The 14,071-nt window shown below is 38.7% G+C and overlaps 1 protein-coding gene across 2 annotated transcripts in view; it reads right to left on the bottom strand.

Moving 5' to 3' along the window:
- The window catches only part of LOC133271636 (N-acetylated-alpha-linked acidic dipeptidase 2-like), a 30,495-nt gene that overhangs the window by 15,426 nt on the left and 998 nt on the right, over positions 1–14,071 (bottom strand). For both annotated transcript variants that reach the window (XM_061457919.1, XM_061457920.1), the window contains exons 2-11: positions 13,114–13,225; positions 10,187–10,373; positions 8,613–8,714; positions 7,686–7,811; positions 6,854–7,040; positions 5,707–5,800; positions 5,320–5,418; positions 2,911–2,996; positions 1,831–1,950; positions 1,321–1,403 (exon numbers count right to left, since the gene is read on the bottom strand). In XM_061457919.1, the coding sequence (XP_061313903.1) occupies positions 1,321–1,403; positions 1,831–1,950; positions 2,911–2,996; positions 5,320–5,418; positions 5,707–5,800; positions 6,854–7,040; positions 7,686–7,811; positions 8,613–8,714; positions 10,187–10,373; positions 13,114–13,225 (1,196 nt within the window). The remainder of the gene's footprint in view (positions 1–1,320; positions 1,404–1,830; positions 1,951–2,910; positions 2,997–5,319; positions 5,419–5,706; positions 5,801–6,853; positions 7,041–7,685; positions 7,812–8,612; positions 8,715–10,186; positions 10,374–13,113; positions 13,226–14,071) is intronic.

Here is a 14,071-nt window from a genome sequence, read left to right on the forward strand (position 1 = left end):
CATCTGAATATGTGCACAGACACATAGTTAAAGAAAGCACAAATAAAGCTTTCTATACAGTATACTTTTGTTACCAGTGGAGTTCAGATGGGATGAAACTTTAATGTCAACTCTTTAAAATCTCTCAGCAAATGACTTTAAAGATAATTGAGATTGTGCTTTCTTCATCTAATGTCCCCAAAACCATCAGTAAGGTGCAGAGAGTCTATTGCAGCTGGAAGCCAAGTAATGTAGAGAGAAAATTAGTGCAAATCCAAAGCAATAGAAATCTCAGTTTTGTTTACAGAAGAATGATGGAATCCCTTTGGTGCTTGGAAGCATATTTCTGGTTTTGCTGCCTCCTCTGACACCTGCAATTTTGCTATGTAATTTTGTGCTTTACTGAAATGCATGACAATAAACTAAAGCCAAAAGATACAAATACTTTATTTGATAGATTTTGAAATTTCTATCCACTTACCTAAATGTAACCATGTAAATAAAATTCTAACAGAACATCAAGATGATACATTTCTGTTAAACCAGCCAGTACTACTACCATAGTTCAGTAGAAATGTGTTTCATTGGGCAATTTTCTGCCTGCTGCATTTCTAATTTGGATTTTACAGACAAAGCAATGAAAACACTTATAAGAACTATATTTCTTACTTGGGCTGAACAAATCCACTTACAGGGTTAAAAACTGAACATGCCCAACAGGGAAAGGAAGAGAAAAACATTCAGAACCTTATTTCTGAATTTTCCAGCACCCTTCTATCAGGCAGGAGTATAGTTAGGGATCTCACTAGAGGATTAATCTATTGTCCTTCCCCTGACACTCTATGATACTGGAAGTTTCACGGGAATATGGAACTATTCACTCATAGATTTACCCACTGCTTCATTTGCCTGGGAGGATTAGCTTCCACACAATGGTCTTGGTGTGCTCATGGATCACAGGTACATGGACCTTAGTTTATAGAAACTAAGCTATTTCTCAAACAGGAAGTTAGAAAGTAAATCAATTTAGGCTATATAAAGTGTCACTGTTCTGTTAAATGAACAGCTAGATTTCCACACAGGGACCACTGAAGGACATTAGCTTGGAATCAAAGTAGATTTTTAAACCTTAGAAGAGTTAGTGCACTTATGTTGTAAGACATTAAGTGGGTAATTTGTATAAATACATGAGAGCCACACAGCCCCTGAAGGAGTCTGTCGTTCTCCAACTTTACTGTGAAGCTATTGGTTGCAGTCTAGGAATATATGTCACTGGGTATTGCAGCTGCCTGCAACAGGCTTTAAAGTTTTACTTTCTTTACACTATTTTTTTCCATTTACCTCAGCCCATTCTGTGGATCCCAATAATCCAAATTCTTCTGCATCCCAGCTTGCAAAAATAATGGTTCGCTTAGGTCGCCAACCTTCAATCACATAATTAAACATGAAAGTTCGAAGTTCAATTTGAAGTTAGAAAGTCTACTGAAAGATCACCACAGGTAATTGAAATCACTTCACAAATAGCACTTAACGGTATAGCAAAAAATCCCCCCGAACTCCTTAGAGGAGCATATTATTGCAGAGGCATTTCTTCTTAATGCAGTATTTTCATTCCACACAGCTAAGAGCGTATTGTTACACCAATGAGAGACACTAGGCAATAAATTCAGCCAACTAAGATGCAAGGCTACATATGCACTTCTTCAATGAATTTGCATCTTTCATAATAAGAAATACAACTTTCTGTGGAGGTGAAAAGTTAAATCAACACAACTGCTGATGGGGACATTCAACACAGTTCCTCAAAGCTGCTGGTTTCCATATTGATCATTTTAAGTAATTTTAAGTTACCTTCCATCTTCATTTTACCAAAGCTCCGTACAATCTCTTGCAGAACAGCTGCACCCGTGGTTGGATCAATACCACCAAATACCCAAGCGTCTCTATGACCTCCTAAAATAATATATCTGTCTGGAGACAAACACACAATATCAATCCCGTTTAGCCTAGAAAAGAGAAGAGTGAGAGGGGATCACATTAATGCACATAAATATCTCAAAGGTGGGTGCCAGGAGGCTGGTGCCAGACTCTTTTCAGTGGTGCCCAGCAACAGGATGAGAAGCAATGGCCATAAACTAAAACATAACAAGTTTCACCTCAACATGAGGAAGAACTTCTTTATGCTGAGGTTGGCAGAGCACTGGAACAGGTTGCCCAGGGGGGTTGTGGAGTCTCCCACTCTGGACACGTTCCAAAATCTGCCTAGACACATTGCTGTGTAACCTGCTCTAAGTAGCCCTGCCTTGGCAGGGGCATTGGACTGGATGATCTCCAGAGGTCCCTTCCAACCCTAATGATTCTGCGATTCTGTGATGCATTTAGGCTACCTGTATTTTCTTTAATTGCATCCCTACTTGTCAGACAAAACAAGAAGACTGGTGCCAGTGCTGCAGATTTATTTTTAAGGTAATCTGCAAACATTCACTTATTCTACTGAAGTATAGAAATGAAGACAAGAAATACTTTATACATACACTTCCACTTAAAAGTCTTTCATGTATATAAACTACTACTAGGTATCAACAATTATGTTGAGGTCCCAAATCATCACTAGTTTTCTGTACTTTTAATTTTGTGTTAATTTTTGCAAAGGCAAAATGTATGACTATTGCAATGGGAAACCTAATGTAAAATGACAGGCAGTATAAACAATTCTCTGGTATCTATCATTCTGGCATTCCCATTCAAATATATTCTTGGGAATGCCAATAAAAAACAGTGTGATGGGAGGGACAGGACAACTACTAAAGGGTTTTCAGATTCCATATTATCTGTCTATCTAAAACACTTGAAGTTTCTTGCAACATGGGAACGACTTCACATAACACAACATGAAGAAGCAGTTAAAATCACCAAGCACCCAATACTCACCTGGCTCCACAGCTCCTCTGAGGATGCCAATGACATTGTAAATCCGTGTTATTTTATTGTTTGTATGAACGTGCATCCTGACTTTTCTGAAATGAAAAGCAGGATGGAGTAACCATTTCTGACTGAGAAGGCAATAAAAAGTCAATGTTAATAATGATGTGTAAGCCAGAAATCTTCTGCTTCTGTTTTGCTTTGCGTGTTTGTTTAGCACTAATCTAACCTGTCATGCTGAATCAGTGCCCCATTTTTCACATCAGGTTAACCTGCTCACAGAAAGTTGCCTTAGAAATTGCCCTATGAAGTGGGCCAATCTATAAACTTCCAAATATTTACAGCATTCACTGAATTGTTATTTAGGGAAGTCAATTGATAATAGTGTATTAGAGGAGTAAACTGAAAAGCATATACAATGATTAAAAATACATATATATTTTTACTAAAATTATAATTATGGATGCGTATTTTTATAAAGAATACACTTTAGTCTTCTAGCACAATTTTTTGTAATAAGATGGAATCCTGAAAGAAGGTCATTGGAAACACTCATCCAGAAATGAATTGAAATGTCTGTTGAGGACTTCAGATCTAGTAAAAATCGTCAATCCTCCATCCCTTCCCCCCAGTAAAATCCACTTGTGAAACTTAATAAAAAGGAAGGAAATTCAGTTATTAGGAGACGTAATAATAATCATAGTACTAGTATTCAGCCCCTCTTAACCTATATTAGAAACAAAGCATCAAACAATGCTTGTTTTGTGTCTGGCAAAACCCCAAGAGTTTAAAATTTGACATCTTTTCAACAGCAAATCTGCATAGCTGTCAAAATCAAACCCTACTTCAGGACAGCTACTGGATCTTTGCCCAGGAAATAACTGACACCAATGCTTTGATCATGCATACACTTGCATACTTCCCATGTGCAAGTGACTTTCTACCTAGGCTCAAAAGGTTCATTTTGTTATGGAGATACTCTGAGAAAGAAGCGTATGTAGGATTAGCCCATATTTACAAGAACTGTTACCCTATCAAGTTAAAGATGTTAAAAAGAACATTCAAAAATGTTTCCCATGTGTATGTTTTGTAGATGAATCATATTGTTTCTTTTTTCACTGTTGCTCTTCAAGCCATTCCAAACAGCACTTTATGTCTAATAAGCTTTCTTATGCTTATTTATTTATTCCTACTTTACCCATTTTAGTGTTAAAGCAGAGCATAAAAGAATAATGATCAATTAAGTCTTTATAAAATCATATATTCAGTCATAGTCTTGTTTTACAGGAGGTGTAGTAGTGATAATGATACACCATATTTACACATTGTTCATTCTGGTCCACTATGACTCCTCATAACTCCTCATAGAATATTATCTCACATAAATTAGAAGCATTTTTATGTGAAAAATTAATAGAAAAGTCAAAGCCAAGTTGGACGGGGCTTTGAGCAACCTGGTCTAGCAGAAGGTGTCCCTGCCCATGGCAGAGGGGTTGGAACTGGATAATCTTTTAGGCCCCTTCCATCCCAAACCATTCTGTGATTCTATGAAAAGAGATCTTCAGCTTTATCTATTACATCTTATCAGTTATAAGCAAGGAAGAATGCTATTGACAGTCCCTGGTAGCCAGTCAAATCTTCCTTCACCAAATGCAATTGTTAGATAGTTTGGTCCAGTAGGAAGTGACTCCATTAGTATTGGAGACCTGGACACTTCCATTTCTCTGTTAAAGCTGAAAAAATGTAAACTGCAAATATTGTATTGCTGGTCAAATGCCAGCTCCTCCCAAACAAAATAGTCAGATATATGTACGTTGGGATCTTCTGTCTTGTTATTGTTCAGGTCTGTCAATCACGGGGCCTACCAGCTTTGGGTAACAGTTGATGGACTCCCAGATCATTGCCACACTTCACAGCTCTAAGTTCACAGAAATCCTGGGAGACTTCCAGTGGACAAGGGAACACACATAGATTACTGCATTGTCAGTCCTTCCCTGTTGGACTGGTACAAGCTGGCTGTCCTACTGTCATCTTGGGCACCAGAATCAGAAAAGGAAACTCGAAGTAAGGAGGATGTTTTGGGTTAATACAACAGTATTGAAAAAAGAGTCTACTTACTGCTATATAGCCATTTCAAACAGGACCAGTGAAACAACGCCTGAAACTTTAAAGTAAGGGTTAAAGTTGGAAAGACTGGGTTGGACCTGTACACTCTGAATCTCTTTATCCATTGACACTGTGGACACTGAGCAAAACTATAGTTTTGATAACTTATTTTCAAATTCTAATAACCAAGTCTTGCACACTCAGAAAGAAATAAATTTCTCCAGAATATCTCCAGATGTATTGTTTCACAGTCTTTTTCTCATTGAGATTTCTCTTGCAATACTTTATAAATAGGCAAGTGTTAAACCAGACCGTGTAGAGGAGTTGCCTGCAAATCCTGGACCTATGTTATAAGGCACATTGAGACTTCCTTTCCAGCTGCTGTCGGGAGCTGCAGGTCCTCCCATTGCACTGTTAAGTGAAAAACAAGAGAATTATAGCTGACCAGGAGGCTAAAACCTTCTATTTCCTTAATGATTACTGCACCTAAACCAAGGTATGTTTATAAAATTGCTAAAAGCATTATGCCAGAAACAGATTACTCTGAATTTCCCACATTCCCTGAAACACACACTACTACAAAAGAACATGAAATAAAGTAACAGCACAGATTTTACTGCCTTAGCATTAAAAAAGAAAAAAAACTGCTGTGCATTTGTGAATACTGACTTCTAGTAAGGAGGACTGATGTATACTCACCGTAATAATACTTCTGCATCGTGATACCCAATGGGATGAACTGGGATTTTGGGGATCCCTACACCTTCATTAACTTCAGACCTGAAAGCGTACTCTGAGAAACCAGAACACAATGTTAATTTTACAGCATTCTCAGCAACTTTCACCATACTGGAAATACTTTTGAACAGTGCAGCCACACAGTAGCCACAAGCATACATCAATTTTTCTTTTAAGTCCTACATAATTGCTTAGATATTGCCTCTAGGAAACGAAAATGCAATGACAAAACCACAAAACCAATAGGGCACCTGCACAACTGTGTAACAGAAATCCCACATTTCATGCAAGGTTAGATTTGCTGTCCATCCATATTATTACATATTATTAGAGGAGGGCCACGAGGATGATCAGGGGACTGGAACACCTCCCATATGAAGATAGGCTGAGAAAGTTGTTCAGCCTGGAGAAGAGAAGGCTGCGTGGAGACCTCATAGCAGCCTTCCAGTATCTGAAGGGGCCTATAGGGATGCTGGAGAGGGACTCTTCATTAGGGACTGTATTGATAGACAAGGGGCTAATGGGTTTAAACAATGGTCACAGGAGCCATTGAGCTTTCCAGAAGCACCCCTGTATTCCCATCCCATCAGCAGGCAGGACTGGTGGGCATCTTAGTTCAGCCTGAATTCAGGATGCCTACAAGGAGAAAAGAAGCACATGATGCCAAGATTTGAAAGACTCCAGGCTACTGTTATTTTTACCACAGGAATAATACTCCCTGTAAAGAAGATTTCAAACTGTTTTCCTGCTTGGAATTTAGGATCATCAAGGAAACATACCTCCAAGCAAAGCTATTACTCTTCTTTGATGGTAGACTGTAATATAGTTTAAATGAATCCTCTTGAGAAATACAGATATTTAAAAATGGCTATAAATTCTCAGCCATTTTCTGTTACTTCAGTCTATAAACCCACATGTCCTGCTTTTCTACAAGTTACAAGGCTTGGATCATACAAAGAGATTTTCTTTAAAACTTACTTTTCCTGCCTAACTCAAAAGCAACCAGTTGAAATGACATGGTTATGAAAATAGCTGAATTTCTTGTGCCACAATAACTTTCAGCACCAGTTTATAAAGTGGTGGCCCAGGGTACAGATCTTTCACTCACCTTTTGCAGGATAACCTGGTGTTAAAGGGTCCCCAGCTCCATTCAGGTTTAACACATTCCCACGCTGGGCTCCTCCACCTGGAAGGTTCCAGCCATCTGGATAAGCCTCTACTCCTGGGGCACAGTAGTCAGCAGGGTCTGAATAAAGTATGACCCCTTGGGCTCCTGCTAATATGGCATTTTTAACCTGTGAAATTATTTCCTTTTAATGCAGTAATAAATCCGAATGTGCCAATTTATTCCCATGGGGATGTAGCTTTACAAGTTGTATATGTGGAAGAGTGAAAATGAGCACAGACCCATCAGAAGAACAAAACACAGTATTTCGTTATTTGTGTCACATCTTCAGTCACAGCTCCAGGCTATAAAATTAAGCACAGGACATAAACTGGGGCACAAAACCTGACCACTATCCCCACTGTCCCACTGTCAGCAGTTGTGTCAGAGTTGTCATCTGAAGTTGGAAGAATTAGTTATTTAATCTCTGTGCATCTGACTCCTTGACAAACACTTATTTCTTCAAAATACTGCAGTTCTATGGATGAAAAGTATTCAAAGCCTTGGCTCTGTACACTACTTTACTTACTTAGTTCCCTAAACTAATCTCTTGCAAGATCTGCCTAAGGAGTTTGCAGTCATCTCAGTCACAGGAGATTAATACATTCAGCTGCTTTTATTGTGTTGGAAGTTATTCTTAGAATGCAGTCATGATGGGTGCATTGCAGGCTTCCTTCTGCTCCTGTGTTCCAACTTAGAGCTCCCATTAACTCCCACCGGCTCTACCATGAGCAGTGTCTGACCCAGAGAGGGAAAAATAAAGCACAACCCTTACTTTGTTCCCTCTGAAGATCTTCCCGTATCTGGCAATGACAATCTTTCCTGTACAGTTAATTCCCATTTCACGCTCCAGCTTAAAAAAGTCTTCAGTACGACCATAATTCACATAAACCAGATCTGCCTGCACAGGAAAGGAAAGCAGTTGCATGACAACTGGTCATTCAACAGACAAAATATCTGTTTTCAGGAATACACTTTTATCTACTAGGTACCATATAGTGGGGGTTTTGGTGGCTTTTTTACATTTCGATAAATGAGATCTAATGCCCATAAAAACAATAGCAAAAGATACCTGTAATCTATAGGAAACTTTGGCTCCAACTCCTCACTTTTCTATATTAACCTGTATTTCACAGCAGCTCTATAAAATGAGGCTGGAAACTAAACCAATGTACTTTGCTAAACTGACAAACTTCTGGGCTGTGAAAAAATAGTGGCATTCTTTGCGTACACAAACACTATTATATAATTTTATTCATTTATGCAATTCTGTCCCTGACAGGTTCCTCCATAATGAATTATCTGATTAAGTGAGGGACTTCTGTAGCCTTTGAAGACATTCATTTAATCCAAAATATCTTCCAAATGGATTTATATGTTTCTATTTCTATGCAAGACTTTCCCAAGTCCTCTACGTATCATTGAGTAATGTGGAGCAATCTGAGATGTATCCAACATTTTCTATAAAGATAAAAGCTTTTCACCTTTGTGATTCAGAGTTCTAGCAATTTGAGAAAGCTTTTTTTAGTAATAGGATACTTCTAACCTTAGCACAATATGTGCCCTAGCTGTCCTGAAGTGTTCTCTTATACTAATGGCTAATTAAAACTACAACAAACATCTTGAGAAGTTGGAGCCACCTATCCCAGCATTTCACAAAATACTTCAACCGGTAATACTCTTACATAGCTTTTTTTCTTACCTCTGGCATTCCTTGTGCTGAAAAAGCATTATATGGTGGTAGTATATCAGTAACATTTTCATACCCATGTGGAGGTGGTTCAAACAATGATGTATTGAAAACCTATCAATAAAGAATGGAAGTCTTTGGTCAAACACTCTACCTCCAGGCACAAGTTTGTACACTAAGCTTGGTTATTGCAAATGGCATGCTAGTTGCCATAAATCGCTCACAAAAAACACAAATCCAGCTAGCACACCTAAGTTCAAACATAAAACCAGGTAGGGATACATAGCTGAACTTTCATAACAGAATGCAAATATGAATACAGGGGGATAGATCACTTGTCAGAAGATGCTCATCAGTCACTGCCTGAACCTAAGCAAAGAGGCAGCTGGAAACTGCCAAGAGGTGGTGACAAGAAAATGACACTTAGCTCATCCATGCCTTCATGATATATTTTGTGATTACTCTCATCATTATTACTATTCACCTCTTTGCTAGTTACGCTTCTGTTAAATGTGCTGCCTTTTCTTACTATTCGTTGTAACATGCCTTGCTGCCTCGAGGTTCATGTCCATTCTTTGTCACCTTGTGAGATTATAGCTGAGAGACTGTTATCCTGGAGGAACTTCTCTATTATTTCACCCTTTAAATTCACATCACACCCAAGCGGGACCATTCCTTAGTTACAGCCAGGGCTCTTCACCCCTACCTATGAGCCATGATGCTTCTCTAGCAGTCCATCTCCTCTCCTTGCTCAGGATCCTTGTCAGATTTTACATCTGCTGTATTCCTTGTGTGTACAAAATGGAGAGGGTGACTATAGGACTGGCTGTTTGTTATTGCTTCCAACATGAACTTAGGAGATACTTTAGGAAGCCAGAAGGATCAGGTTCAGAGCAAATGGAACAAGGCAGTACTTTGTACAATGGATAGTATCTTTATATTATTGCACTAAAATGTATATTTTGTAATAAATAAAAAGTAATATAAAAATATAAATTAAAAAAATGTATTTTGTGTATAAAATGTAAGATTCCTTACCTCAGCATGCAGTGGAAGCAAGAATTGTTCAAGCAGGGTTTGGATATGTACTTGGAAGAGAGGTCTAACAAGGGATACTAACTGATTAAACACTTGGAAAACAGGTCTAATGAGAGACTAATTGCATCAGGCTCAGAGAACCCCTGAGCAGAAAACAGCCCCACGCTGGAAGAATTGCATGCCTTAAATGCATTTTCTTGTTCTTAAACTTGCCTATGCATCCACTTAAGTCTGTGTATAGAAACAGGATATTGGCCTAGAAGTATGCTTATGCTGAACTAGTGTGGACATTTTTGCACCTTATGGTTTATTGGTGTTAATTGCACATCCACTCTCTAACTTCAGCACTGAGACTTCAGCCACTTTGCTGTCCTGCTGCACGATCTGGAAAACCATTTCTACATATGAGTTTCCTTTGCACTGGATTTTTTGTCATATTATATTATTATCATACTATAAAGCACATGCTGGAATGAGTACCTGGGAGAAGAGGACACTGTTTCTTTAAAGAAGTCTTATAAATATAGTTCAATCATTAAAAACATCACCTCATTCCCTTGATCATCAATTACTGAGATGTAGTTTGGCTGGCTTTCATTTGGGTATGAAAGAAGCACATCATAATGAACGAGTTCTGCTGAATCCAGGCCAAATTCTTTCCACTGGCCTTGAATTTGTTTGGCAAGAAGAAGATTCTGTTCGGTTCCTGCGAGGTGAGGCAGCTTGGTAAAGGAGCTAGAATAAAACAGAAAATTGCTAGTAAGCAGCAAATGCAAAGAGGCACAATAGTGAACTGTGATCACCATGCATAAAGCTTATCTTCAAGCCACATGAATAAACAGTTAAGGTCTCCTAGTTGAAGTCTGAGCTGTAGAACATGATTGTTTATCAGAGTCTGCATTAACATCAGCACAAAATGTAGTCAGAGCATAGGTTTATCCCTGAGGCCTTCAGGTAAGTCAGATGAAGCCTTCTCTGCGTAACAGAAATAACCACATCCACACAAGCATTGAAAATCAGTGTCAAGGACAGTCAGCAAAGAATATGAACAGTATGCAAGGAGCAGAAAAAGATACAGGAAAGCTAAATATTCAGAAAGGAGCCTTCCAAATAAGTCGGGTATGGGATAACATGATTGTACATTGCTGGCATAACATGCACTAATAAGTTTAACTTGAAAATTATTATGTCAAATTACCTCCACAGATTTGTTCTTTTTTTCCATCTCAACCAAAAGCCTAACTAATAAAAGCCTTCTCAACAACGTTTACATCCAGATCAGCTATAACACATGATGGTGACAAATAGTCAGAAACAATACTCAGCGCCTCTGGGCTGCCCGACAGAAATCTGTCTGCAATCTGTTTCGCTCACTGCACAGGAGTTGTAATGAACACCCATCAGTCAGCCAGGTACTAAGCATCACCTTTGAATTTCCATCAGGCTACTTGCTAATGGATGCCCCAGGGATGTTAGCTATCATTAATTACCTTGGTACCATCATTAAGTACATGGTACCAAATACCATGATTAGTACCTCAACCTATCTATTTTCAACCTATGTAGCAGCTTGTTCTTCAGTTTGCACTTCCTCAGCTTCCAAATGAGAATGTTGCAAGAGACATGTCCAAAGCCTTGATCCAGCTCAGGATGCCACAGCCACTGCAAGGTCTCCGCTCATCCATATGGCCAGACATTTCCTTACAGCTGATCATGCTGATCACATAAACAAATAGCAAATAAGTGCTGCCTGTTCCTAACTATCCTTGTGTCTTTCATGCATTGGAAACAGATTCCAGAAGGATGTTTGGTCACCCCTCCAGGGACTGAAAAGAAGCTGACCAGCCCCAGGTTGTCTTTCTTGCCTTGCTGAAAGAGGAGCACAACATGAGCCTTTCTCAGCTACCGGGGATCTCTTTAATCACCAGAACCTCTCACACACAGCAGTCTTGGACCAGACACCCAGGTCTTTTCCCCCCGTCCCCTGCATTTGAGTGCATCTAGATTCTCTAAGCAGACCACCACCTTCTGCTCTGCTGTTGTCTTTCTCTCTCTTTAATCTCTGCAGTTATGTCCTTGCCAAAGCTCATTGCTTGTCTACTTTTTGCACTTCAAGTCACTAGAATATTTTAAGCACCTTTTAATTCCTGAAGTACTCCAGTTTAAATACTACATATGCATCAGGAAAAATATGCTGAACACCACATGATCCCTTTGTTCCATTTTTCACTTCCAAACAGTTTCATCCTTTCCCAACCTATGATTCAATGCTAACGCCAATGTGTCTGCATTATCCGAGACTCATAATTTGTTTTCCTCACTTGATAAAAGCAGATTTAGTAACCTGAAAAACTAAGAATATGGATCAAAATACTTCAAGTTCATTTTTTGTGCTTTTAAAAAAAATTTTTTGATAATGTATTAATATAATTTTTCTGCAATTCCTGCTTTTTATTTGAATTTAGGATAAAAATTCCAGAATATGAAGCATTTGGCCCAGTGTCAAAGCAAGCAGAAACACCAGATAGCATTAATACCCTATGGCCAAGAAACTTTAGCATAATTGCAGAGCTATTTCATGCTGTCATCAATCTCTATGTTGCCTAGACTGTCACTCAAACATAATTCTCCAACCTACTGAGAGCAACAAATACAAAATAAGGCTTATAGAGTTGAAAAGTTAATTGCTGTTAGAAATTAAACCTTCTGGGTTTAGACTAAATGGACATCAATCAAATTTGTCAGTAAATTCTGTGATGTTTATGATACAGCTGCTGACTTACATGCTGCATACCAATATATTACTCACCAGAGATTGCATTTGCTTACTTTTTGTGTGAATATGTTTTTCCCTCTGTAGAAGACAGGGTATACTGGGATCTTGAGCACCCAATTACAGCACATCATCCAATATGGACACGCTAAAAGAATTATTAGGTGTATGCATACCTCCAACTCAGCTCCATGCAAACTTTGAAACAATTTTTATGCTTCATATCTAATATAGTAATTTTCTACTTAGACTTAGCTGCTCAAACTTAAGATTTAGGGTGATACTGGAGAGACTATCAATCAAATGTATTAATAGGAAACAGTGTTCCCCAAATACAGTAAAATCACCTCAGTCTGAGAGAAAGTAATTATCTCATGTTAAAGCTTCAGACACTTGTGGGTTAAAACCAGACATGTACTGCATTAAATCAAGACTATGGAAAAACAGTAAAAACAGAAGATAAGCACTGGCAGTTGTGCAGCTCGAGGGGAGAACAGTGAACAGTACAACAAGGTACCTTCAAAAATGGGGGGAGCAAAAGGGTTGTAAGTCTGTCACTTCTCCTTTCCCCAGACATTCTGTACAAACCAAATACTTCCAAAGCACTCTGCTTTCAGAGGCTCTTCCTTGGAGCTGATACTATCACTTTCTGGCTTTTGTGACTGCTAAAGCTATTCAAAACTCAAGGCGCACAGGGCTTACCGAAGGAATTGCTTGATGTTTTCTACTTTCATTTCAGCCACAAGCTTCTTTCTCATGTTTTGATGGGCATCTGAAGAGTTGGGGCTTTTTTCTGTTGGTTTTGTGAACCATCCTGAAACACATTTGAAAAGCTTCCTGCTTAGCAAGAACCCCCAGCCCTCATGTAGCTGAGTCCATGTGCTACCTGAAGTACTGAACAGTCTCCGTATGCACAGGGCTTAGAGCACCCTCTGCCAGTGTTTGCTGGCTCAAACAGAGAAGTGAAGCAGAAAAGCAAAACACACTTCATTGATGGAATTGCAAGAACAGTGACCTAATTAAAAGAGCACACCCTGTATCTCTGGTAAATGTGTTCCCTTTTTAAGGCAGATTAATCTGTCATTAATTCTAAACTATACAGATTCTCAGTTAACTGCTCATAGTGTGAGGACTGAACTCCTGGCACTCATAATGAAATTCCCATCTTTAAATATATACATATGTATAAAAATATGTGTCTAGGACTCAACAGCCATCTGACAGCATTATAACAGTTACAGGTTTGAGGAAAGGTGGGGTTAGTCTATTTAATAATTAGAGGAATAAAGTTAACTGTGACCCAGGTCGTTTTTAAGAAGTTAATCATTTTTCAGTAGCCCTAGATCTTAAAGGAGAGAGTATCTCAACTTATTAATTTCTCTTTTAAGAAAACCGAACAAATCAAGTTATTCTTATAGCTAGAAAATCTCAAACTGGAAAAATCATCATCATAAACCCAAGTGTGCACAACAGGTATTACCCGTTAGGCTTAAATGCAATTGTAGCAACACTCTGAACATAGCAGTGATACTGGATCAGACCAAAGGTCCATCTCGCTTAGTATCCTGTTTTGCAGCTTGGCTAGAAGATGATGTTCAGGGAAATGTATAAGAATAGCACAAGCATCAGAAATTTGCAGCTCAGGGACCTACTAAGTCAA

The sequence above is a fragment of the Pezoporus flaviventris genome, unplaced genomic scaffold (genome assembly GCF_033815535.1).
Source record: "Pezoporus flaviventris isolate CSIRO_AGI_PZ_B2104156 unplaced genomic scaffold, CSIRO_AGI_Pfla_v1 ptg000025l, whole genome shotgun sequence".
Taxonomy (NCBI): Eukaryota; Metazoa; Chordata; class Aves; order Psittaciformes; family Psittacidae; genus Pezoporus; species Pezoporus flaviventris.